Here is a 25,364-nt window from a genome sequence, read left to right on the forward strand (position 1 = left end):
ATCCGAGTGAGCATTCAAAAGGTATAGATTCCTCAAAGTCATCAAAACAAGGCGGCAGCAATGCGAAGTTGACGCACAACATTCATTCTTCAATTGAACCATACACCATAATATACATTCCAGTCGGACACCGTAGTAAATAACCAGCCAAAAGATCCGATTCGATCCCCAGTCACTCCCGTTCGGATAATCCTTCATTTATCATATTTTGTATTGTATTCCAATAGGTGGACTATGTCTTCACTCCGGGACCGGATTTGCGGTAGCTGTTGGAACCGAGCTGTCGGCGTTCTCACGCGCGCGCGTGTGGTGCTAAAAAGGCACCCAGTCGGCTTTGTTTCCACCTAGAATGACGTAATTACACTTTAGCACCAACTGCAAGTCAAGCACAGCGATGGAGACTATATATTCATATTGATTATTATCCTGTACATTATTCACCACATTGCGTGTTATAGGCTGTACAACATACAACATAGCTCATTCCTAATGTGTCAGAGTTATGTGTATACATTCCATTTAAAAAAACGTACGATCGTTTTTCTCTCTGTTAAATGCGAGGGAAACATTTTAATGTATATGAATCATACACCACAAAGTAGTGTATATGGTTAACTGTGCACTGGTGTGATGTTATATATGCGCGCCTGCTGCAGTGGGGTGTATTCATGGATGCCAAGGGAAGCCACGATTTCCCAAATATTTAATCAATAAAAATGATAAAATAATTGATTTCCTCTCTGTCTTTTCATAATTTTCGGTCAATTCGCATGTGCCTGAATCTCACTGGAGAAATCACCCAAGGGAGGAAAACAGCGTCAGTATATGTAGCCCGAGGGAAACAGCACTGCTCTGTCTCAGTATATGTAGCCCGAGGGACACAGCGCCGCTCTGTCTCAGTATATGTAGCCCGAGCGACACAGCGCCGCTCTGTCTCAGTATATGTAGCCCGAGGGAAACAGCGCAGCTCTGTCTCAGTATATGTAGCCCGAGGGAAACAGCGCCGCTCTGTCTCAGTATATGTAGCCCGAGGGAAACAGCGCCGCTCTGTCTCATTATATGTAGCCCGAATGAAACAGTGCCGCTCTGTCTCAGTATATGTAGCCCGAGGGAAACAGCGCCGCTCTGTCTCAGTATATGTAGCCCGAGGGAAACAGCGCCGCTCTGTCTCAGTATATGTAGCCCGAGGGACACAGCGCCGCTCTGTCTCAGTATATGTAGCCCGAGGGAAACAGCGCCGCTCCGTCTCAGTATATGTAGCCCGAGGGAAACTGTCTCAGTATATGTAGCCCGAGGGAAACAGCGCCGCTCTGTCTCAGTATATGTAGCCCGAGGGAAACAGCGCCGCTCTGTCTCAGTATATGTAGCCCGAGGGACACAGCGCCGCTCTGTCTCAGTATATGTAGCCCGAGGGAAACAGCGCCACTCCGTCTCAGTATATGTAGCCCGAGGGAAACTGTCTCAGTATATGTAGCCCGAGGGACACAGCGCCGCTCTGTCTCAGTATATGTAGCCCGAGGGAAACAGCGCCGCTCTGTCTCAGTATATGTAGCCCGAGGGAAACAGCGCCGCTCTGTCTCAGTATATGTAGCCCGAGGGACACAGCGCCGCTCTGTCTCAGTATATGTAGCCCGAGGGACACAGCGCCGCTCTGTCTCAGTATATGTAGCCCGAGGGAAACAGCGCCGCTCTGTCTCAGTATATGTAGCCCGAGGGAAACAGCGCCGCTCTGTCTCAGTATATGTAGCCCGAGGGAAACAGCGCCGCTCTGTCTCAGTATATGTAGCCCGAGGGAAACAGCGCCGCTCTGTCTCAGTATATGTAGCCCGAGGGAAACAGCGCCGCTCTGTCTCAGTATATGTAGCCCGAGGGAAACAGCGCCGCTCTGTCTCAGTATATGTAGCCCGGGGGAAACAGCGCCGCTCCGTCTCAGTATATGTAGCCCGAGGGACACAGCGCCGCTCCGTCTCAGTATATGTAGCCCGAGGGACACAGCGCCGCTCCGTCTCAGTATATGTAGCCCGAGGGAAACAGCGCCGCTCTGTCTCAGTATATGTAGCCCGAGGGACACAGCGCAGCTCTGTCTCAGTATATGTAGCCCGAGGGAAACAGCGCAGCTCTGTCTCAGTATATGTAGCCCGAGGGAAACAGCGCCGCTCCGTCTCAGTATATGTAGCCCGAGGGAAACAGCGCAGCTCTGTCTCAGTATATGTAGCCCGAGGGAAACAGCGCCGCTCTGTCTCAGTATATGTAGCCCGAGGGAAACTGTCTCAGTATATGTAGCCCGAGGGAAACTGTCTCAGTATATGTAGCCCGAGGGAAACAGCGCCGCTCTGTCTCAGTATATGTAGCCCGAGGGAAACAGCGCCGCTCTGTCTCAGTATATGTAGCCCGAGGGAAACAGCGCCGCTCTGTCTCAGTATATGTAGCCCGAGGGAAACAGCGCAGCTCTGTCTCAGTATATGTAGCCCGAGGGAAACTGTCTCAGTATATGTAGCCCGAGGGAAACAGCGCCGCTCTGTCTCAGTATATGTAGCCCGAGGGAAACAGCGCCGCTCTGTCTCAGTATATGTAGCCCGAGGGAAACTGTCTCAGTATATGTAGCCCGAGGGAAACAGCGCCGCTCTGTCTCAGTATATGTAGCCCGAGGGAAACAGCGCCGCTCCGTCTCAGTATATGTAGCCCGAGGGAAACAGCGCCGCTCTGTCTCAGTATATGTAGCCCGGGTATCTGATGCTGTATGGACCAAAAGAGGATAACATGTTCCACCGTAGCATTTGATTGGTTGATGCCAGCAAGCATTTGGCCAGTGGTGGAAAAAGTACTCAATTGTCATACTTGAGTAAAAGTAAAGATACCTTAATAGAAAATGACTCAAGTAAAAGTGAAAGTCAACCAGTAAAATACTACTTGAGTAAAAGTCTGAACGTATTTTAAGTATCAAAAATAAATGAAATTGATCAAATGTACTTTAGTATAAAAAGTAAAAGTAAAAATCAGTTCAATTTCCTTATATTAAGCAAACCAGACGGACGGCTCAATAATTTTTTAAATTGACAGATAGCCAGCGGCACATAGACATAATTTACAAACAAAGCATTTGTGTTTAGTGAGTCCACCAGATCAGAGGCAGTAGGGATGACCAGGGATGTTCTCTTGTATGAATTTGGCCATTTTCCTGTCAAAATGTACTTTTGGATGTCAGGGAAAATGTATGGAGTAAAAAATACATTATTTTCTTTAGGAATGTAGTGAAATAAAAGTAAAAGTACAGATACCACCAAAAACTACTTAAGTAGCACTTTAAAGTATTTTTACTTAAGTACTTTACACCACTGCATTTGGCTTCCCTTGATACATCTTTTATATATAAAATATCTCAGCTGTGGGTTGTCCTGGTTCAGCAAAATGCCCCCCCAAGGGAGGCTGGTTTGAATTTGGCTTCAGACCAATCAATTAACTTTCAAAGCAAAACTTCCTTTTCAGAAAAATGTGCCTGTTTCTGGTCTGCTTGTGTTGATGTCCTGCTGTAACTAAAGTGAACCTTTTCCTAAACCATGGAGAGAGATGGGGATGTGGACTTGTGGTTTTGACTTAATTCTCTGTACAGGCCAATGATTATAATGGTGATTCTGATCTAACCATAAATGTATATGTTTTGCCACTGGCCTGAAATGAATAAAGTTCAATATGTAGCCTAGTTGTAGCCTTGTAGATTCACGTTAGCTAGCTAGCTGGCTACCTTAGCTGGTTCATTGTTGCCCACCGCTAACTAGCTAGCCATTTCACATCGGCTACACTAGGAAGTTAGGCTAACTAACTAAAATGCTTGCTAGCCTATGACAACAAAAACTAAAAGTGTAATGTATGACAGAGCCATAGACCCTTTTACCAACAAGAAAGAGAGGAGGATGGCATTAGCGTTCAACTAGTCTAGGGTGAGTCAACATGATGTTTTACACACACACACACACACACACACACACACACACACACACACACACACACACACACACACACACACACACACACACACACACACACACACACATCAGTCGCATGGACAGCCACATGATATTTATCAACATTGATTGGACTACATTGATTGGACTACATTTTTTGGTATCTTTATGTTTGTTTTCAGTGATCTAAACTCAGCATATGATAGATAGCCTTGTTGATTTGATGACGCCTAGCTTCCTCAGTGTATTTACCCAGGCACCTCTACTGATCTGCTGTAAGGTGGAGTAGGAAGAGTGCCTGGGTAAAATCACTGAGGAAGCCATATTACAACCTATGTCGTCATATTTGCGTTGTTCGCTCTACAACTGTAAATTCATACACCATAGTGATATACAATAAGGCCGTGACAACAAAAAGACAACAGTCACAGTGGTGGAATAAATTCAACTACACATTGTTTCATCATAAAACCAGAAAGCAGCATCTGTCCAGTGAAGTCCACAAAGCAAATATTGCATGTAACAAACAGTTATATAACCTGCAGCATAGTCAAGCAAGTTAATGTTAGAATGCTAGAATGCTAGAAAACATCTGTTCTTCATTAGTCTGATGTCGAGCTCTGTTCCAATCCAGTTCTACATTCTACAGCCGATGGCAACCCCCTCTCCTCTTTTCTCATTTCCTCCAATACAAAATAGTGATGCTCATTGTTTGAGATCCCAAATGTACAAACTCACATAGTCTTGTCCTTGCTATAGTTATTAACAGTCAAATTTCCTTAAAGCCAACCATGCATTCAAGGTGAACTGTATGTGTCATCATGAACATTGCAAAATGCAGACGTTCTAATAATTTGCTTCAAGAAATAAAATACAAAACCTCTTCAGGTCTCTACCATTATTATACCCAAATGCAAAGTGTATCAATTCAATTGACGACATAAGAATCAGCTTGGACTGCTCTCCTATATCTGCATCAAAGAAATCATTAGTAAGCTTATAATAGTGGGACTGCTGTTAGGTGAGGGACTGCTGTTAGATGAGGCACTGCTGTTAGATGAGGGACTGCAGTTAGGCGAGGGACTGCTGTTAGGTGAGGGACTGCAGTTAGGTGAGGCACTGCTGTTAGATGAGGGACTGCAGTTAGGCGAGGGACTGCTGTTAGGCGAGGGACTGCTGTTAGATGAGGGACTGCTGTTAGGTGAGGGACTGCAGTTAGGCGAGGGACTGCTGTTGGGCGAGGGACTGCAGTTAGGCGAGGGACTGCTGTTAGGCGAGAGGCTGCTGTTAGGCGAGGGGCTGCTGTTAGACGAGGGACTGCTGTTAGGCGAGGGACAGCTGTTTGGCGGGGTACTGCTGTTTGGCGAGGGACTGCAGTTAGGCGAGGGACTGCTGTTAGGCGAGGGACAGCTGTTTGGCGGGGTACTGCTGTTTGGCGAGGGACTGCAGTTAGGCGAGGGACTGCTGTTAGGCGAGGGGCTGCTGTTAGATGAGGGACTGCAGTTAGGTGAGGGACTGCTGTTAGGCGAGGGACAGCTATTAGATGGGGTACTGCTGTTTGGCGGGGTACTGCTGTTTGGCGAGGGACTGCAGTTAGATTTTTTTCTATATATTTTTTACCTTTATTTAACTAGGCAAGTCAGTTAAGAACAAATTCTTATTTTCAATGACGGCCTAGGAACAGTGGGTTAACTGCCTGTTCAGGGGCAGAACGACAGATGTGTACCTTGTCAGCTCGGGGATTTGAACTTGCAACCTTCTGTTTACTAGTCCAACACTTTAACCACTAGTCATAGCCAGCAGCATACCACCCTGCATACTACTGCTGGCTTGCTTCTGAAGCTAAGCAGGGTTGGTCCTGGTCAGTCCCTGGATGGGAGACCAGGTGGTGTTGGAGGGCCAGTAAGAGGCATTCTTTCCTCTGGTCTAAAAAATATCCCAATACCCCAGGGCAGGCTGCTGTCTTTTGGATGGGACATTAAACGAGTGTCCTGACTCTCTGAGGTTGTTAAAGATCCCATGGCATTTATTGTAAGAGTAGGGGTGTTAACCCTGGTGTCCTGGCTAAATTCCCAATCTGGCCCTCAACCCATCATGGTCACCTAATAATCCCCAGTTTACAATTGTCTCCTTCCTCCTCTCCCCTGTAACTATTCCCCAGGTCTTTGCTGTAAATGAGAATGTGTTCTCAGTCAACTTACCTGGTAAAATACTAAAACAAAATTCAACTAAAAAGGCTGAACCTTGGTTGGAGTTCTTTGTTTTCTGGCTGACTGGGCATGCTTTAATTGGGCCAAACAGACTGGAAATCAGTTAATTGAAAGGTGGGGGCCCAATCAGTGTTCAGGGCTGTGCTATATATTGCTAGGCTGCGCTAACAGGCTGTGGTGGTTGAATCCTTCTTCAGACTAATTATATGTGGTGCTGTTCACTTTGTGCATGTGTAGCGAAAGGGGATTTGCAATCACACTCTTGTAATCAGATAGTCCTGGCTGAGGCATGTAAAGGCCAAGGTCAGCCTCAGGCCTTGAGGATGCCCTCTTTGTTAAAGGTAGAGTTAACAATGCATGAAGGTAACAGCAAAGTCAGGCCGATTTCCGCAACAACGAAGAGCATTGAAGTTTGATACTAAACTACTCTGCTGATTTGGTCCTACAGCTATGACGGTGGAGCAGATTGAAACGCACCTGTGCACATGAACAGATACTCTGTGAGTGGATCGTCTTGCATCGCTCTCATCTGCAACATCTGCGGTGCTGCTCGTGGCGACATCATATCACTGACTCTCAGTTTAAGACAGTTGAGATGTTGGCTTGGCCAAGGGGAGACCTGGGTTACAGGTTCTTTGTCTCTCTTCCCTGTTTTTATCCCAGCAGTGGTGTGGTTCTCAAGAAGAATAGACTGTCATCCACAGTCTGTCTAGTAGTTGTATACCCTATCCACAGTCTGTCTAGTAGAGTTATACCCTATCCACAGTCTGTCTAGTAGTTGTATACCCTATCTACAGTCTGTCTAGTAGTTGTATACCCTATCCACAGTCTGTCTAGTAGTTGTATACCCTATCCACAGTCTGTCTAGTAGTTGTATACCCTATCCACAGTCTGTCTAGTAGTTGTATACCCTATCCACAGTCTGTCTAGTAGTTGTATACCCTATCCACAGTCTGTCTAGTAGTTGTATACCCTATCCACAGTCTGTCTAGTAGTTGTATACCCTATCCACAGTCTGTCTAGTAGTTGTATACCCTATCCACAGTCTGTCTAGTAGTTGTATACCCTATCCACAGTCTGTCTAGTAGAAATGCTCTATATGGGTGGTAATTGTCTTCTGATGATATTGATGTTATGCCTTTGAAGTGTTGCCTACTACTGTTATCAAATCCTATCAAATCAATACTGTAAACCAGAGCAATATTTTTAAGCATTGAGGACACATTATTTTACTCAGAATTATTCAACATTTAGAGAGAGTTCATTACGATTGACCAGACCATTAGTTTTCCTATAGTTTAGTGGTCAGCATCAGCACAATGCCAGTCAATGAGGTTGGATCCACACTGACCGGAGTGTGTCTCTGGGGGGAAATCTCTCTCTGTTTTTCACAAAGTGATTTTTAACAACAACATGGACCTAAACTCCTGAAAGCTATAGCAAGGAGATGGAAAGGTTGAGATAGAAGAGTCCTCTCCTCCTAATAACTCCTCATAGCCTCATTCCTTGATGAGCAAATTAATCTGTGAACTCATAATTAAAAGAGAACAATTACCTGATTTCAAATCCAATTTCAGGTGGTTTGTTCTGGGGTGGTTTGTTCTGGGGTGGTTTGAAACACACTTCTAACTGATTATGAATCCGTCAGCTAAGCATCATGAATGATCTTTAATAATGAAGGTTCCCAAGGTATGTAATAGTTTAATCATATTAGCAGACAGACAGACTGCTTGGAACAGTGTGTGTGTGTGTGTGTGTGTGTGTGTGTGTGTGTGTGTGTGTGTGTTGGAAACTACTTGCCTCAGTAATTTCTCCCTCTTTTCACTGGTGCTGAATTTTTTTATCAGATTGCAGGGAAATTCAACTTTAATTTTGGTAAAGGTGCAATTAAAGTTTTATGTCTGAGATCCCATCAGATTAGCACCAGGCCAAATAAATAACCCACACAAGAAACCTGAATGTCCCATCCAGTCTTTAAACATGTTCACAGACATACACGGAGAGATGTAATTTTGAACAAATGATTTGGAGATTCTGGTGATTACAATTCTTTCTGAAGGCAATTGTTAGAAGAAAGGGGCATGAATGACAGTTCATAGTTATAATTGTAAAACACCCTTCGTTCTGAGGAGAAAGAAGAAAGGAGCATGAATGACAGTTCATAGTTATAATTGTAAAACACCCTTCGTTCTGAGGAGAAAGAAGAAAGGAGCATGAATGACAGTTCATAGTTATAATTGTAAAACACCCTTCGTTCTGAGGAGAAAGAAGAAAGGAGCATGAATGACAGTTCATAGTTATAATTGTAAAACACCCTTCGTTCTGAGGAGAAAGAAAAAAGTGTTTGATTCATCCAACCGTTTTGCTTTAGCTAGCGATCCTACAATAGCTCAAGCGAGTATCGCTACACTGCCCCCTCTGAATGGGAAGGCACATCCGGGCGTCCGTTCTGATGGCCACACAGCCGCCATCTCACTTCTGACACCAATGTAGCAAACCCGAGGCACAGGCCTGGTTTAGGTCATCTCTGTTACATGTAATCCGTTACTACCCAACCCTGAAGCTAACCACACACTTCCCGTTTGTGACATAAATCATTTACATAATTGTGACACTGAAGTGATAAAAGCATACTTAATTAAGTCAATGTATATATCCTAGAGCTTGAGGAAGCTTCACTTTGTAATAGCCTTTGCATTCTGATGTGATTGCTTGTACCCAGAGAGCTCTGCATTAAAGTGGTTGGTCTTTTTGTTTTTCATCTTCATCTTTCAGAAGGGACTGCCACCATTGGTAGCCTGAGTTTTTCATCTTCATCTTTCAGAAGGGACTGCCACCATTGGTAGCCTGAGTTTTTCATCTTCATCTTTCAGAAGGGACTGCCACCATTGGTAGCCTGAGTTTTTCATCTTCATCTTTCAGAAGGGACTGCCACCATTGGTAGCCTGAGTTTTTCATCTTCATCTTTCAGAAGGGACTGCCACCATTGGTAGCCTGAGTTTTTCATCTTCATCTTTCAGAAGGGACTGCCACCATTGGTAGCCTGAGTTTTTCATCTTCATCTTTCAGAAGGGACTGCCACCATTGGTAGCCTGAGTTTTTCATCTTCATCTTTCAGAAGGGACTGCCACCATTGGTAGCCTGAGTTTTTCATCTTCATCTTTCAGAAGGGACTGCCACCATTGGTAGCCTGAGTTTTTCATCTTCATCTTTCAGAAGGGACTGCCACCATTGGTAGCCTGAGTTTTTCATCTTCATCTTTCAGAAGGGACTGCCACCATTGGTAGCCTGAGTTTTTCATCTTCATCTTTCAGAAGGGACTGCCACCATTGGTAGCCTGAGTTTTTCATCTTCATCTTTCAGAAGGGACTGCCACCATTGGTAGCCTGAGTTTTTCATCTTCATCTTTCAGAAGGGACTGCCACCATTGGTAGCCTGAGTTTTTCATCTTCATCTTTCAGAAGGGACTGCCACCATTGGTAGCCTGAGTTTTTCATCTTCATCTTTCAGAAGGGACTGCCACCATTGGTAGCCTGAGTTTTTCATCTTCATCTTTCAGAAGGGACTGCCACCATTGGTAGCCTGAGTTTTTCATCTTCATCTTTCAGAAGGGACTGCCACCATTGGTAGCCTGGTAGCCTGTTTTTCATCTTCATCTTTCAGAAGGGACTGCCACCATTGGTAGCCTGAGTTTTTCATCTTCATCTTTCAGAAGGGACTGCCACCATTGGTAGCCTGAGTTTTTCATCTTCATCTTTCAGAAGGGACTGCCACCATTGGTAGCCTGAGTTTTTCATCTTCATCTTTCAGAAGGGACTGCCACCATTGGTAGCCTGAGTTTTTCATCTTCATCTTTCAGAAGGGACTGCCACCATTGGTAGCCTGAGTTTTTCATCTTCATCTTTCAGAAGGGACTGCCACCATTGGTAGCCTGAGTTTTTCATCTTCATCTTTCAGAAGGGACTGCCACCATTGGTAGCCTGAGTTTTTCTGCTGCAATATACTTTATGATCTTCTAAAGATGACCTTCCAAAGTTCTCCAACGAGCATCTTTCAGAGGTCATCATAAAGACTGTTGTGTCTACTGTAGAAGGTAAGTCATGTGTGCCTTCTTTGTGTTCTATGTACAATCCATGTTACTATTGCCATGGTAATGTAACCTTTGTTTGGTTCTGTTTCGTTGTTTTTTACAGTTACTTAAGACTCTTTCAATGACAGTGTATTGTTCATGTGAAAGCGCCCGTCTGCACCCACGTTACCTTACGTTAGTCCATCGTATCCGATGACGACTTCCACTTCTGAGTTAACAATGAATTCTTTGGTGACTGTCCAATCTGAGATCCACAAACTGTATTGTAGGCGGGGCATATGTAGTCTGTATTGTCAGGGACAAGCATGGTTGTGTGTCTCCTGAGCTGTTGTTGATGTTTCTTTGTGCTCCTCTCCTCCTCCTCCTCTCACCGCCAGGTGGGACGTTTGGTTGCAGCATCCTCCAGGTCTGGGGTTTGATGTTGCACTTCTTCAGCCACGTTTTCAGCTTGTTCTTGTCGTGCTTCATCTGACTTCGGGATGAAGTCTCTGAATTTCCTTGAGTGGCCCAGCCAGAGCTCGGACATGAAAAAGAGACCTGAAAATAGCTGTGCAGCAATGCTCCCCATCCAACCTGACAGAGCTTGAGATCTGCAGAGAAGAATGGGAGAAACTCCCTAAATAAAGGTGTGCCAAGCTTGTAGCATCCAACCCAAGAAAACTTGGGGCTATAATTGCTGCAAAAGGGGCTTCAACAAAGTACTGAGTAAATTATCTGAATACTTATGTAAAGGTGATTTATTTTTTTATTTTAAATAAATTAGCAAAAAAATCATAGATTGATGAAAAAGATCTGTAACAACAAAATGTGGAAAAAAGTCAAGGGGTCTGAATACTTTCCGAAGGCACAGTACACACAGTCACTGTGGGGACGATGTTGTCGATGCACTTACTAATGAAGCCAGAGACAGATGTGGTAACTGCTCAATGTTATCGGATGAGTTGTGGAACACATTCCAGTCTGTGCTAGCGAAACAGTGCTGTAGCTTAGCATCCGCTTCATTTGACCACTTCCGTATTGAGCGTGTCACTGGTACTTCCTCTTTGAGTTTTTGCTTGTAAGCAGGAAGCAGGAGGATAGAGTTATGGTCTGATTTTCCGAAGGGAGAGGACATGCACACGCGTACACAGAGTCTCTCTGCCTCAAATGGATGTTTCTGCTCATTAGGCTCAGATAGAGAGAGCTTTTAGAAGTTCTATTGGATAAATCAATTATTCCACGACCCCCCACGGCACTCTTATTCCATTATCACTGCTTGCATCGCTACAGCAAAGGCACTAATGTTATACAGTAAGCTAAGCTCACTTGTCGCAGTGCCACAATCAACTGATTGTATTGAAGTGTAGTGTGAGGTGTGTTGCCCTCCCCTCCTCAGTCTCACACGCTTTATCCTTTCTATGTCCTCCATCACTATCTCCTGCTTCCTCTGTGCCTCTCCCAGTATTTCTCACACTCTGTCTCTACTCATTTTAAGTCATTCAGCAGATGTTCTTATCCAGAGTGTCTTAAAGGAGCAATTTTGTTTAACTGCCTTGCTCAAAGGCAGTTCGGCATATTTTCACGTAGTCGGCTTGGGGATTCGAACCAGAGACCTTTCTGCTACTGGCCCAACTGCTCCTAGCCGCTTGGCTACATGCTGCCCAGATACTCAACTCCCTCTCCCCACTCTGTATTTTGATCTAAACTCCCCACTCTCTCCCTACTCTACCCTCTCTTTCTCCCCCCTATCCATGTGCTTTAAATTCAAGTGACTTATCACAATGTTGTGGGTTTAAATAACACATCTCAAGGTTAAACAGCGCTCTACTGGGAAAGATGAAAGATGAAGAGTCTTTCTCTCAATAAGTCTGAGCAGAAGGATTCGGACATCAGCCATGAACATTTCACCTTAATGATAAAGAAGTGAGTCATGGAAATGTCCTATTGCCATTTCTAGTGATCCTATTACCCACTGTTCAGTTTTGTTCCACATTTCAACTTCTATTAATACCTCTCAAAACACTTTAAACAGTCAATAAGGTATTAGGTACAAATATTATAAAATAAGTATAATGCACAGTTTTACTGGTTCTGTAACGCTCAATGAGTGAATAGGTGTGGAGTCAGGCGCAGAGAGCAAAGGATGCGGGAGAAACACGCTTTAATGTCCAAAAAATCACAGGAACAAAATAGTATACCCAACACAGGAGTAACTATAAAACAAAATAGTACCCTATAGTGAAATACTATGACAGCGAGAAAACCCAACAAAACACTAACAACTCTCACAAATACAGATGAACAAGCCCAAACATACAGAAGCGGGCTAAACGAACTTAAATAACACCACCCTAACAACCAAACAAGGAACAGGTGAAACCAATTAGACAAAACCAAATGAACACAGAACAAAGGATCGGTGGCAGCTAGTAGACCGGCGACGACGACCGCCGAGCGCCACCCGAACAAGAAGGGGAGCCACCTTCGGTAATATTCGTGACAGGTTCAAAGACAATGGAAATGATGGGACTAAAAGATTGTGGCTAAATTCAAGTCTCTCGTTGGTCTGGAACTGATATGGTTTACCAAAACATCACCCTTCCAAACTGAGCAACTAGGTATTGAACCACCAACACCCCAACAAACAGCATTAGAAGAAACGACAAGCTTCAGATGATGGACAAATCTAAAACGGAGTTGAAAATAAATTCTGCATTTTTAATCCTACATTCTTAGAAACCTGAAAGAGTTCTTTGGTGGTCCCCACAGGAGAACCTTTTGAAGAACCCTCTTTGGTTCCTGGTAGAACCCTTTTGGTTCCAATTATAACCCTTTTTTTCTAAGAGTATATTAGAGGGTGGAATTGAAAAAGCTCCATGCTCTATTCCACTGCCTCGCTATTTCTCACCCTCTCTATCTCTCCCTCCTCCTCTCTCCCTCTCTCCCTCTCTCCCCCTCTCCCTCCTCATCTCTCCCTCTCTCCATCTCTCCCTCCTCATCTCTCCCTCTCTCCCTCTCTCCCTCTCTCCATCTCTCCCTCTCTCCCTCCTCATCTCTCCCTCTCTCCATCTCTCCCTCTCTCCCTCCTCATCTCTTCCTCTCTCCATTGCTCCCTCTCTCCCTCCTCATCTCTCCCTCTATCCCTCTCTCCCTCCTCATCTCTCCCTCTATCCCTCTCTCCCTCCTCATCTCTCCCTCTATCCCTCTCTCCCTCCTCATCTCTCCCTCTATCCCTCTCTCCCTCCTCATCTCTCCCTCTATCCCTCTCTCCCTCCTCATCTCTCCCTCTATCCCTCTCTCCCTCTCTCCCCCTCTCCCTCCTCATCTCTCCCTCTCTCCCTCATCTCTCCCTCTCTCCCTCCTCATCTCTCCCTCTCTCCATCTCTCCCTCTCTCCCTCCTCATCTCTTCCTCTCTCCATTGCTCCCTCTCTCCCTCCTCATCTCTCCCTCTATCCCTCTCTCCCTCCTCATCTCTCCCTCTCTCCATTTCTCCCTCTCTCCCTCCTCATCTCTCCCTCTCTCCATCTCTCCCTCTCTCCCTCCTCATCTCTCCCTCTATCCCTCTCTCCCTCCTCATCTCTCCCTCTCTCTCTCCCTCCCCATCTCTCCCTCTCTCCCTCTATCCCTCCCCATCTCTCCCTCTTTCCCTCCTCATCTCTCCCTCTATCCCTTCCCATCTCTCCCTCTCTTTCTCTCTCCCTCTATCCCTCCCCATCTCTCCCTCTCTTTCTCTCTCCCTCTATCCCTCCCCATCTCTCCCTCTCTCCCTCTCTCCCTCCTCATCTCTCCCTCTAACCCTTCCCATCTCTCCCGCTCTTTCTCTCTCCCTCTCTCCCTCCCCATCTCTCCCTCTCTTTCTCTCTCCCTCTATCCCTCCCCATCTCTCCCTCTCTTTCTCTTTCCCTCTATCCCCCCCAACTCTGCCTCTCTCCCTCTCTCTCTTTCTCTGTTCCACTGCAGGGTGGCTAAGGTCAGTGTGCTCTTTGCTGGGGACTGGGGTTACCATGACGCCCAGGCTTTGTCTTTAAATTCTCCATTCACAAAATAGCCGACTGTACAATTTCGCGTAATTGGGTGAAGTTGCCTCTAGACTCTGATCTTGGGTCAGTTTGGGATTTTCTCCACTAATGCTTAAGGTTATGATTGGGGGAGTGGAAGCTAATCTTAGATCTGTACATTGAGGAAACTTCACCCCGGAGTCAATTTACCAAGCATGCTTGAAAGCCTGATGATATTGCTTTTTCAAAGGCATGAAGACTAGGTGTGAAGGAAATGTTTTGAAGGAAACCCTAGTAATAGGAAATGGTAGTGTTGTAATGTAATGAGTGATAGAGTATCAATGATTTACACAGGACAGAGGAGTAGTCATTAGATTGTGTAACTGTTACGGATACAGTTATCCTGTGTGTGTGTATCCTGTGTGTGTGTTTCTTTTCTCTCCTTCTCCCCTCACAGGTGAAAATCATCACTCCCCAATCAGTCAACAATCAATCATCAATCAGAAGACACACCTCCTCCTATTTCCTACCCTATCACAGTTCCTTCCCCATGTTTAAAAACCCCATCATTTGTTTGTTCTAGAGCTCAATCTCTCTGTAAATGCCATGTCTGTAGGTCTCTGTGTTTCACTCTCGCTTTGTGTCTTAACCTCTCTTTTGTTTAAGCACCTCATAGCACTTTGTCATCACCTGTGAGTATTGTTTTTGGTTATGGTGTTTGTTTGCTGGTGGGAAAAGGGGAAACCAAGACAAGTCGCCCATGGGCATACACTACCCGTAGGTGAACTTTGTTAAATACACTAGTTAGAACTGGGTGGACCACCCACTGTATTTTTGGTTAGTTAGTTAGCTGTTGTTAAAGTAGGCTAGTCTAGCTTAGGGGTGTTTTTGAATACTTATCGTTTCTTTCCTTGGGTCCAGCTCAGCCCCTTTTCCTGCTCCCCCCATTACCGTGTGTTTATAAATAAACCTAGAGTTTGACGGTAGATTTCTGTTGTCATGGTTATTTCGTTCACACTTACTTTGTCACAATAATAATTTGCATGAGTTATGTTACGGGTCTCATTACCATCCCCCCCTAGACTGTCGGGCCAAAAGGGATTCGTAACAGTAACAGTCTAATACATTAGGGCTGTTCAACTTTGGTCCTGGACGGCCGGAACACATCTAGTTTTATTTTACCTTTATTCTAGTTTTATTTTATTTTACCTTTATTTTATCAGGTAAGTTGACTGAGACTACATTCTTATGTTCAGCAATGACCTGGGGAATAGTTACAGGGGAGATCAGGGACTGATTCAGACCTGACACCGGGTGAATAACTCTCTTGCGAATCAGTGACGTGAATCAATCAATGAACTATCAGGGGGAAAAATATATATATATATTTCTGGACTGGATCCATGTCTGCAGATGCATAACCCTGCAAAATGTTATGAAAGTGAATACGGAATTTATAGCGACCTTCGCAGATACCTATACACATGGAAAGTGAATATGCATAAAAGTGTGGCACAATTGCTGTCACAATAAGCACAACTGGAGACACCTCGTCATTTTGGAGACAGGAAACAAGGGCACTGCGTTCATCCACCTCTGGCCTGCTCGCCTCCCTACCACTGAGGAAGTACAGTTCCCGCTCAGCCCAGTCAAAACTGTTCGCTGCTCTGGCCCCCCAATGGTGGAACAAACTCCCTCACGACGCCAGGACAGCGGAGTCAATCACCACCTTCCGGAGACACCTGAAACCCCACTTCTTTAAGGAATACCTAGGATAGGATAAAGTAATCCCTCTCACCCCCCTTAAAAGATTTAGATGCACTACTGTTCCACTGGATGTCATAAGGTGAATGCACCAATTTGTAAGTCGCTCTGGATAAGAGCGTCTGCTAAATGACTTAAATGTAAATGTGAGACAGGTGTTTGACCTGACACTGCTGCAGAGTGTAGGGGGGATTGCTAACTAACTGTAAACAACCTTAGCTAGCTAGCTTTCCCATTATGAGCTGCACACCGTTCTTCGCTAGCAAACAAAGGCTGTCTCCAGTTATGTTTACAGTGAGGTTTGTGACAGCTCCACTTCCAAGCATATTGCTCAGAAGTTGGAACCGGATCTGGGAACAGAACTGAAAACTGTAAAATAACTAAAGATTTTGAGGAACAGAAACAGAACCATGAACGGACCTGGAACAGAACAATTATTTTCAAAGCGTAGGAACCGGTTAATAATGTTCTTTTACATTCCTGATTTTTTTTTCAGTCCCAAAAAAACACCATCAAAGCCTATGCAAAGCATTCACTCTGTCACTCAGAAACTTCTCCTTCCAGTGTCTGGTGCCAGCTAGTTTTCTAGGCTAGTTAAGGATACTATAGTTATCACGGTTCTTTTTTTATCAACAAAAAAGGTAAGGTAAAACAAGCTTGTTTAGCTAGCTCTAGTCCAGAGCGTTGAGCTAGCCTCAGCGTTGAGCCAACTCTTGGACATTCAAAGTTCCTCCATATTAGCCGTTCCTCCGTAACTAGGTATCTAGCTAGCTCATAATGATGTAATTCAGTGAAGTAATGATAGGCCTACTTATTTCCTAAGAACTCAATGCACGTCACATCATGATGCCCAGCGCTTCAAGCCTCTTCCATATACACCCCTCTCCCTCACTCTCTCCCCACCCCACAAAATGGCAGTTGCATCGCGCCCACTAGCATGTAAACTAGCTTTCCCGGTCCATAGAAAGCTGCTGTATCTGCACTGATTGCTGGAGTTATTTATTGAGCTAAATGTAAAAATGTTGATTTCACAAGTTAAAAAGGGAACAGAAAGGAACCATATGAACTGGTACTTTTGTCTTTCATACAAGTTCAGAACATGATTATGCTGGTCGGAACACTGGAACGGAACCCCCCAAAAATGTGGTTCTGTTCAGAACATGATTATGCTGGTCGGAACACTGGAACGGAACCCCCCAAAAATGTGGTTCTGTTCAGAACATGATTATGCTGGTCGGAACACTGGAACGGAACCCCCCAAAAATGTGGTTCTGTTCAGAACAAAACGATTGGAAAATAATGTTGGTTCCAACCCCTGGTATTGCTACTTCTGCTCTGCTCAATTCAAACTGGTATCAATATCAATTGACATCAATGCATAATTAATTGCAACTCTCATCTCTCCAGCGTAACACTTCATCATTTAGTTCCTTATAGAATCATAGCCGTGGGATCTGTGCTGCAGCACCTCTGCTAAATTGAAATACATTTGCCAAAGTTATTGAATTAGGCCTACTGCTGTCTGTTCAGAAATGACATTAAAGAAGTCAGAATACTACACCAGGATTAGGCCTGTAATGTAGCCACATAGGATCAATAGCTCCCTTAAAAAAATAGCCTAGCTGTGAATTGTGTGCATCTTAAGCACAAAGTCTCAGGAAAGCGCGGCAAATCTATCAATGTCTAAAGCTTTTTTAGGACTATAATTTCCTCCTCATATTGTACAGTGTGTGTCTCCACACACTCAGAAATGCGCTACTGATGGATTCAAGACAATACTTGTTTTATTGATCTCAGTTTGTCAAAATCGACTGTTATTTCCATCTTTTGTGCGGCACTAAAAAGATTCTCCAGTCTTGTAAAATGATGTGGAATTGTATGGACTGTGTTTATAGACTGTCACATTTTCCCAGACCTCTAGGTTAACAATGTTCCGGCACCTCAGAGCACCCCAGGTCACCCCAATCTCGTGCTCACTTTTTGTTCTGGCACATCACAATTTATAAATGTAGCAGTGGCAGTATGTCTCCCTTCTCGTCCATGACAATAGGTTTAGTCCAGCCAGGATCAGACCAGACACTGTGAAATCCTTACAATGATGCCCTAACGTTGCACCCTACCATAGCGCCCTACCATAGCGCCCTACCATAGCGCCCTTCCATCGCGCCCTACCATATCGCCCTTCCATAGCACCCTACCATATCGCCCTTCCATCGCGCCCTACCATATCGCCCTTCCATAGTGCCCTACCATATCGCCCTTCCATCGCGCCCTTCCATCGCGCCCTACCATATCGCCCTACCATATCGCCCTACCATATCGCCCTTCCATATCGCCCTACCATATCGCCCTACCATATCGCCCTACCATATCGCCCTTCCATAGCGCCCTACCATAGCGCCCTACCATATCGCCCTTCCATAGCGCCCTACCATATCGCCCTTCCATATCGCCCTACCATAGCACCCTACCATATCGCCCTTCCATATCGCCCTTCCATAGCGCCCTACCATATCGCCCTTCCATAGCGCCCTACCATATCGCCCTTCCATAGCGCCCTACCATATCGCCCTTCCATAGCGCCCTACCATATCGCCCTTCCATAGCGCCCTACCATATCGCCCTTCCATAGCGCCCTACCATAGCGCCCTTCCATATCGCCCTTCCATAGCGCCCTACCATATCGCCCTTCCATAGCGCCCTACCATATCGCCCTTCCATAGCGCCCTACAAAGCTCTACCACACCAGCTTCCGACTTACCTAACTTCACTGTTAAGATATACAAACATGAGATAACCAACACAGTGAACAGGGTGAACTGTCGAGGTACCGAGGGTCTCTACCGAACTAGGTTAAATCCGCTTTTAGTTTTAAAGCACCTCATTGCTGGCATATATTGCAACTGGATGTTCTGGTGCTGCTCAGGAAATTGAAAATATTGATCGGGGACCTTCTTACTGAGGAATCTAATTGTTTTTCTTTAATATTTTTGTTGTGCTGTATTTTAACGACTTGTTTTATATAGTATTTGATTTGTTTTATGAAATTCTATATGCAGGGCTCCCTGTTTAAATAAAGGTAACATAAACACACACACCCTGTATTCCCTGTGTAGTACCTCTAAACGACTGCACCAAATAAACACATTTCAAAATGGGACTATTTTCTCAGAATAAAAATATTCAGGATGATGAGACAGTTTTGGCAGAAGTAGAAACACAGCTATTATACAGTGAAAGCAGCTCTTCAAGTATTCAATCAGTGACAGACGAGGAAAACCTGGTCAATGCTGCAATGCTGCTTGCAATATCGGAAATCTATTTGATTAAAATGCATAGTCACATATGAGCAGCACATGATTTAATGCTAAATCCTTCCCTGCCAGAGAGACAGTTCTATGTTGTATGTCAGCCGACAGCAGTGAACAGTACTAATGCTGGTGCATGTGAGTTTAGACCGCTGGGTCTGGGCTTCTCTGTTACATTCTCACACCCAGCAGGAGAATATCTTCATGAGCTGGTATTTTTAGAGTTCTCCACATCACCCTGCTGTCCCACTCCCACCCCCCCAACAATCAGCCTCATAAATCGGCATTTTGAAAGGGGAAGGCCCCACCAAGTCCTCTCTGGTCCCACACCCAGGAGACAACTCAGACTTGCAGTCACCTTGGGAAAATCTCGGCACACCAGAGTGTGTGTGTATGTGTGTGTGTGTGTTCTTCTGCGGAGTCCTATAAATTGGGATTTTCATGGCTACTGATGGGATGTATTATTAAAATCCACAGGCCATCACAACCCCACCCCCCACACACACACCCTCCCCCACACACACACACACATTAGCCCATTCTGTCTCTCCTGGTTCTAGCGCTCTCCTACGGTGTTTTTCTAGCTGGAATGTATCATGATGATGAGTCTCTATTATATACACTAACCCTTTGTCTTTGCTCTCTCATCTTCCTGCAAAACCTCTTATTGTCCTCTCTAGTGTATTGAGGATGTGTTCCAAAGGTCACCCTATGGGCCAAGGTCAAAGGTAGTGCACTGTAGAGGGCATAGCGTGCCATTTGGAACGTAGCCCTACTGGATGTGTTATCAGTGTTTCACAATAGTGACATGAAACAAGTTTAAGATATAACAGCCATAACGAGATATAACAAGATATAACAGCCATAACGCTTAAAGTCCTATTGTTTGTCATGACACAGGCAAGCATGCGCACTCTCTCACACACACACACACACACACACACACACACACATGCATACACTCACATGTCTATCACTCTGCAGTAGCAGCAGGACCTTGAGTCAGTGAAGCTACAAGGCTAAATCCCAAAATGCACCCTATTCCCTCTATAGTGCACTACTTTCAACCTGAGCCTATAGGGAATTTGGACCCATACAAAGTCTCCCATACCCATGCTAGGTCGTGGGAAATATTAATTTAGAGATGCATAGCACTACCACTGACACTATAAGGAACCAATATTGTCTAAATAGCCATTAGCTGAATGCATTACAACCAAATGGGTTTCAAAGTAGGAATGGAGATGTGGAACCACATACAATCTTTCATACCTCTCTCTCTCTCCCTCCTACTCCGGTTCCCTCTCTCCACCTCTAATTCAATATTGTCAGAACAGGGCTCTGATAGCTTGTCTGTCATCATATTAGATATTCTTAACGATAGATTACTGTAAAAACTCCCCTGTAACTCCCCTGTAAATACTCCCCTCACTCTGTCATCATATTACATATTCTCCTCCTTAGATTACTGTAAAAACTCTCGTCCCCCCACTATCATCATATTACATATTCTCCTCCTTAGATTACTGTAAAAAATCCCCTCCCCTCACTATCATCATATTACATATTATCTTCCTTGATAGATTACTGTCAAAACTCCCCTGTAACACCCCTGTAAATACTCCCCTCACTATATCATCATATTACATATTATCTTCCTTGATAGATTACTGTAAAAACTCCCCTGTAAATACTCCCCTCACTATATCATCATATTACATATTATCTTCCTTGATAGATTACTGTAAAAACTCCCCTGTAACACCCCTGTAAATACTCCCCTCACTATATCATCATATTACATATTATCTTCCTTGATAGATTACTGTAAAAACTCCCCTCACTATCATCATATTACATATTCTCTTCCTTGATAGATTACTGTGAAACTCCCCTCCCCTCACTATCATCATATTACATATTATCTTCCTTGATAGATTACTGTAAAAACTCCCCTCACTATCATCATATTACATATTCTCTTCCTTGATAGATTACTGTGAAACTCCCCTCCCCTCACTATCATCATATTACATATTCTCTTCCTTGATAGATTACTGTAAAAACTCCCCTGTAACTCCCCTGTAAATACTCCCCTCACTATCATCATATTACATATTCTCTTCCTTGATAGATTACTGTAAAAACTCCCCTGTAAATCCCCTGTAAATACTCCCCTCACTATCATCATATGACATATTCTCTTCCTTGATAGATTACTGTAAAAACTCCCCTGTAACTCCCCTGTAAATACTCCCCTCACTATCATCATATGACATATTCTCTTCCTTGATAGATTACTGTAAAAACTCCCCTGTAACTCCCCTGTAAATACTCCCCTCACTATCATCATATTACATATTATCTTCCTTGATAGATTACTGTAAAAACTCCCCTGTAACTCCCCTGTAAATACTCCCCTCACTATCATCATATGACATATTCTCTTCCTTGATAGATTACTGTAAAAACTCCCCTGTAACTCCCCTGTAAATACTCCCCTCACTATCATCATATGACATATTCTCTTCCTTGATAGATTACTGTAAAAACTCCCCTGTAACTCCCCTGTAAATACTCCCCTCACTATCATCATATGACATATTCTCTTCCTTGATAGATTACTGTAAAAACTCCCCTGTAACTCCCCTGTAAATACTCCCCTCACTATCATCATATTACATATTCTCTTCCTTGATAGATTACTGTGAAACTCCCCTCACTATCATCATATTACATATTCTCTTCCTTGATAGATTACTGTGAAACTCCCCTCACTATCATCATATTACATATTCTCTTCCTTGATAGATTACTGTGAAACTCCCCTCACTATCATCATATGACATATTCTCTTCCTTGATAGATTACTGTGAAATTCCCCTCACTCTCCCACACTTCATGAAGCTATAACGAGCAGTGTGTTATTTCCACACACCACTGTGTATTGAGCAGTGTGTTAAGTTCTATTGGCTGCTCATGTTTTCATACACAGAGGTTGCATTCCAAATGGCATTCTATTCCATCTATTCTCTATGGGCCCTGGTCAAAAGTAGTGCACTAAGTAGGGAATAGGGTGCCAAATGAGACGCCGTTAAATACTTAACAATCCTTATTCACTATTCATCTTCTGATAGTGTATTATACAGTTAGGAAACGATGCCTGCTCCCTTTGATAAATGACCCACTTAAGAAAAGGGATGGAGTGTGTAAGAGGCTTTACCCACACCAAGATGAATGACACATTCAAATGACTTTTTCTTTCTTGATGCATAGCTGTACCAATGAATCAGATCATTCAAAACAGTGCTATGTCTTAAGATATACAACCCAGGCCAGAATTCAATCTGAGATACCGGAAGATGAGGTATGGGAAGACACAGGAAGAGGAGGTGTGGGAAGACACAGGAAGATGAGGTATGGGAAGACACAGGAAGAGGAGCATGGGAAGACACAGGAAGAGGAGGTATGGGAAAACACAGGAAGAGGAGGTATGGGAAGACACAGGAAGAGGAGCATGGGAAGACACAGGAAGAGGAGGTATGGGAAGACAGGAAGAGGAGGTATGGGAAGACACAGGAAGAGGAGGTATGGGAAGACACAAGAAGAGGAGGTATGGGAAGACACAAGAAGAGGAGGTATGGGAAGACACAAGAAGAGGAGGTATGGGAAGACACAAGAAGAGGAGGTATGGGAAGACACAGGAAGAGGAGCATGGGAAGACACAGGAAGAGGAGGTGTGGGAAGACACAGGAAGAGGAGGTGTGGGAAGACACAGGAAGAGGAGGTATGGGAAGACACAGGAAGAGGAGGGATGGGAAGACACAGGAAGAGGAGGGATGGGAAGACACAGGAAGAGGAGGGATGGGAAGACACAGGAAGAGGAGCATGGGAAGACACAGGAAGATGAGGTATGGGAAGACACAGGAAGGGGAGGGGAAAACACAGGAGGTATGAGAAGATACAGGAAGAGAAGGTATGGGAAGATCCTGGAAGAGGAGGTATGGGAAGACAAAGGAAGAGGAGGTATGAGAAGACAGAAAGGAAGAGGAGGTATGAGAAGACAGAAAGGAAGATGAGGTATGGGAAGACACAGGAAGATGAGGTATGGGAAGACACAGGAAGATGAGGTATGGGTAGACAGAAAAGAAGAGGAGGTATGGGAAGACACAGGAAGAGGAGGTATGGGAAAACACAGGAAGGGGAGGGGAAAACACAGGAGGTATGAGAAGATACAGGAAGAGAAGGTATGGGAAGATCCTGGAAGAGGAGGTACGGGAAGACAGAAAGGAAGAGGAGGTATGAGAAGACAGAAAGGAAGAGGAGGTATGAGAAGACAGAAAGGAAGATGAGGTATGGGAAGACACAGGAAGATGAGGTATGGGAAGACAGAAAGGAAGAGGAGGTATGGGAAGACACAGGAAGAGGAGGTATGGGAAGACACAGGAAGATGAGGTATGGGTAGACAGAAAGGAAGATGAGGTATGGGAAGACACAGGAAGAGGAGGTATGGGAAGACACAGGAAGAGGAGGTATGGGAAAATACAGGAAGAGGTATGGGAAGACAGAAAGAAAGAGGAGGTATGGAAAGACAGAAAGGAAGAGGAGGTATGGGAAGACAGAAAGGAAGAGGAGGTATGGGAAGACAGAAAGGAAGAGGAGGTATGGGAAGACAGAAAGGAAGAGGAGGTATGGGAAGATATAGGAAGAGTTATGGGAAGACAAAGGAGGAGGAAGTATGGGAAGATATAGGAAGAGGTATGGGAAGACAGAAAGGAAGAGGAGGTATGGGAAGACACAGGAAGAGGAGGTATGGGAAGACACAGGAAGAGGTATGAGGAGACAGAAAGGAAGAGGAGATATGGGAAGACACAGGAAGAGGTATGAGGAGACAGAAAGGAAGAGGAGATATGGGAAGACACAGGAAGAGGAGGTTTGGGAAGACAGAGGAAGAGAGAAAAGGGGGAGGAAAATAGGCAATGGTTCATTACAGAATGGTTCATTTCAGCTGTTCAGGTCGGCGACAGAAAAAAAGAGCCTTTTTAGCTTGCAGGTTGAACCCTTTTGGCTTCCATGTAGAACCCTCTGTGGAACTGGTTTTACATAGACCCTAAAAAGGTTCTACCTGGAACCAAAAGGGTTCTTCAAAAGGGACAGCTGAAGAACCCGTTTAGGATCTAGATTAGGTTCTAGGTTCTAGTTCTACACCTTTGTATCCCCATCAAATCAAGTAGAAATGCAACTTTCTCTCCACATCTTGATGGGTTCACCAGAGGTGAGGAAACACCCCAGTGGACAATATAACATCTAATGCCCTGATGTATTGTTGATCAGGCATCTTATCTCTCACCGAATGGCAGCCAGATTGGTGGGGAATAACATTTAGCCATAACACCCTCTGAAAGGCCACAGCTGCCACTTGATAGAGTGATAGACACCATACATCTCAAACAACAAATCGTACACAACACCAATCCATTTATGCTGTTTTACACTGAGATCGAGGCTGATTAAAATCTTACCAAGGAGATATTATAGGATTGTTATTGTTTTTCGAGTGTGTTTATAATTTAGCAGGGGCTCCTTTGCAAAAGAGACCTTGGTAAATAGAAGGATCTGATGACATTCAGCACTGATGAATATGACCGTCTGAAAATCAAATAATGAAATGAAGTAAAAATGTCACTCCACTCATTGGGCAGCGACAATGGGCAGAGACAATGGGCAGCGACAATGGGCAGAGACAATGGGCAGCGACAATGGGCAGCGACAATGGGCAGCGACAATGGGCAGAGACAATGGACAGAGACAATGGGCAGCGACAATGGGCAGAGACAATGGGCAGAGACAATGGGCAGAGACAATGGGCAGCGACAATGGGCAGAGACAATGGGCAGAGACAATGGGCAGCGACAATGGGCAGAGACAATGGGCAGAGACAATGGACAGAGACAATGGGCAGCGACAATGGGCAGAGACAATGCACATTAATAAACATGTCAGTAAGTGTGCCAATGTTTTTTATTTAGCCAAGATGGCACATTTTGATCTG

The 25,364-nt window shown here is 44.5% G+C and overlaps 1 protein-coding gene across 1 annotated transcript; it reads left to right on the top strand.

The window, feature by feature from the left end:
- Positions 1 to 22,681: 22,681 nt before the first annotated feature.
- On the top strand, positions 22,682 to 23,269 carry LOC135565129 (M-zodatoxin-Lt4b-like). Its single transcript, XM_065011178.1, has one exon. The coding sequence runs from the start codon at positions 22,682 to 22,684 to the stop codon at positions 23,267 to 23,269; it is 588 nt and encodes a 195-aa protein (XP_064867250.1).
- The last annotated feature ends 2,095 nt before the right edge of the window (positions 23,270 to 25,364 follow it).

Source organism: Oncorhynchus nerka, linkage group LG27 (assembly GCF_034236695.1).
Source record: "Oncorhynchus nerka isolate Pitt River linkage group LG27, Oner_Uvic_2.0, whole genome shotgun sequence".
Taxonomy (NCBI): domain Eukaryota; kingdom Metazoa; phylum Chordata; class Actinopteri; order Salmoniformes; family Salmonidae; genus Oncorhynchus; species Oncorhynchus nerka.

Bases quoted from the DNA above. Each gene is read 5' to 3' on its own strand.
- LOC135565129 (XM_065011178.1), top strand. From the start codon at position 22,682: ATGGGAAGACACAGGAAGAGGAGGTGTGGGAAGACACAGGAAGATGAG.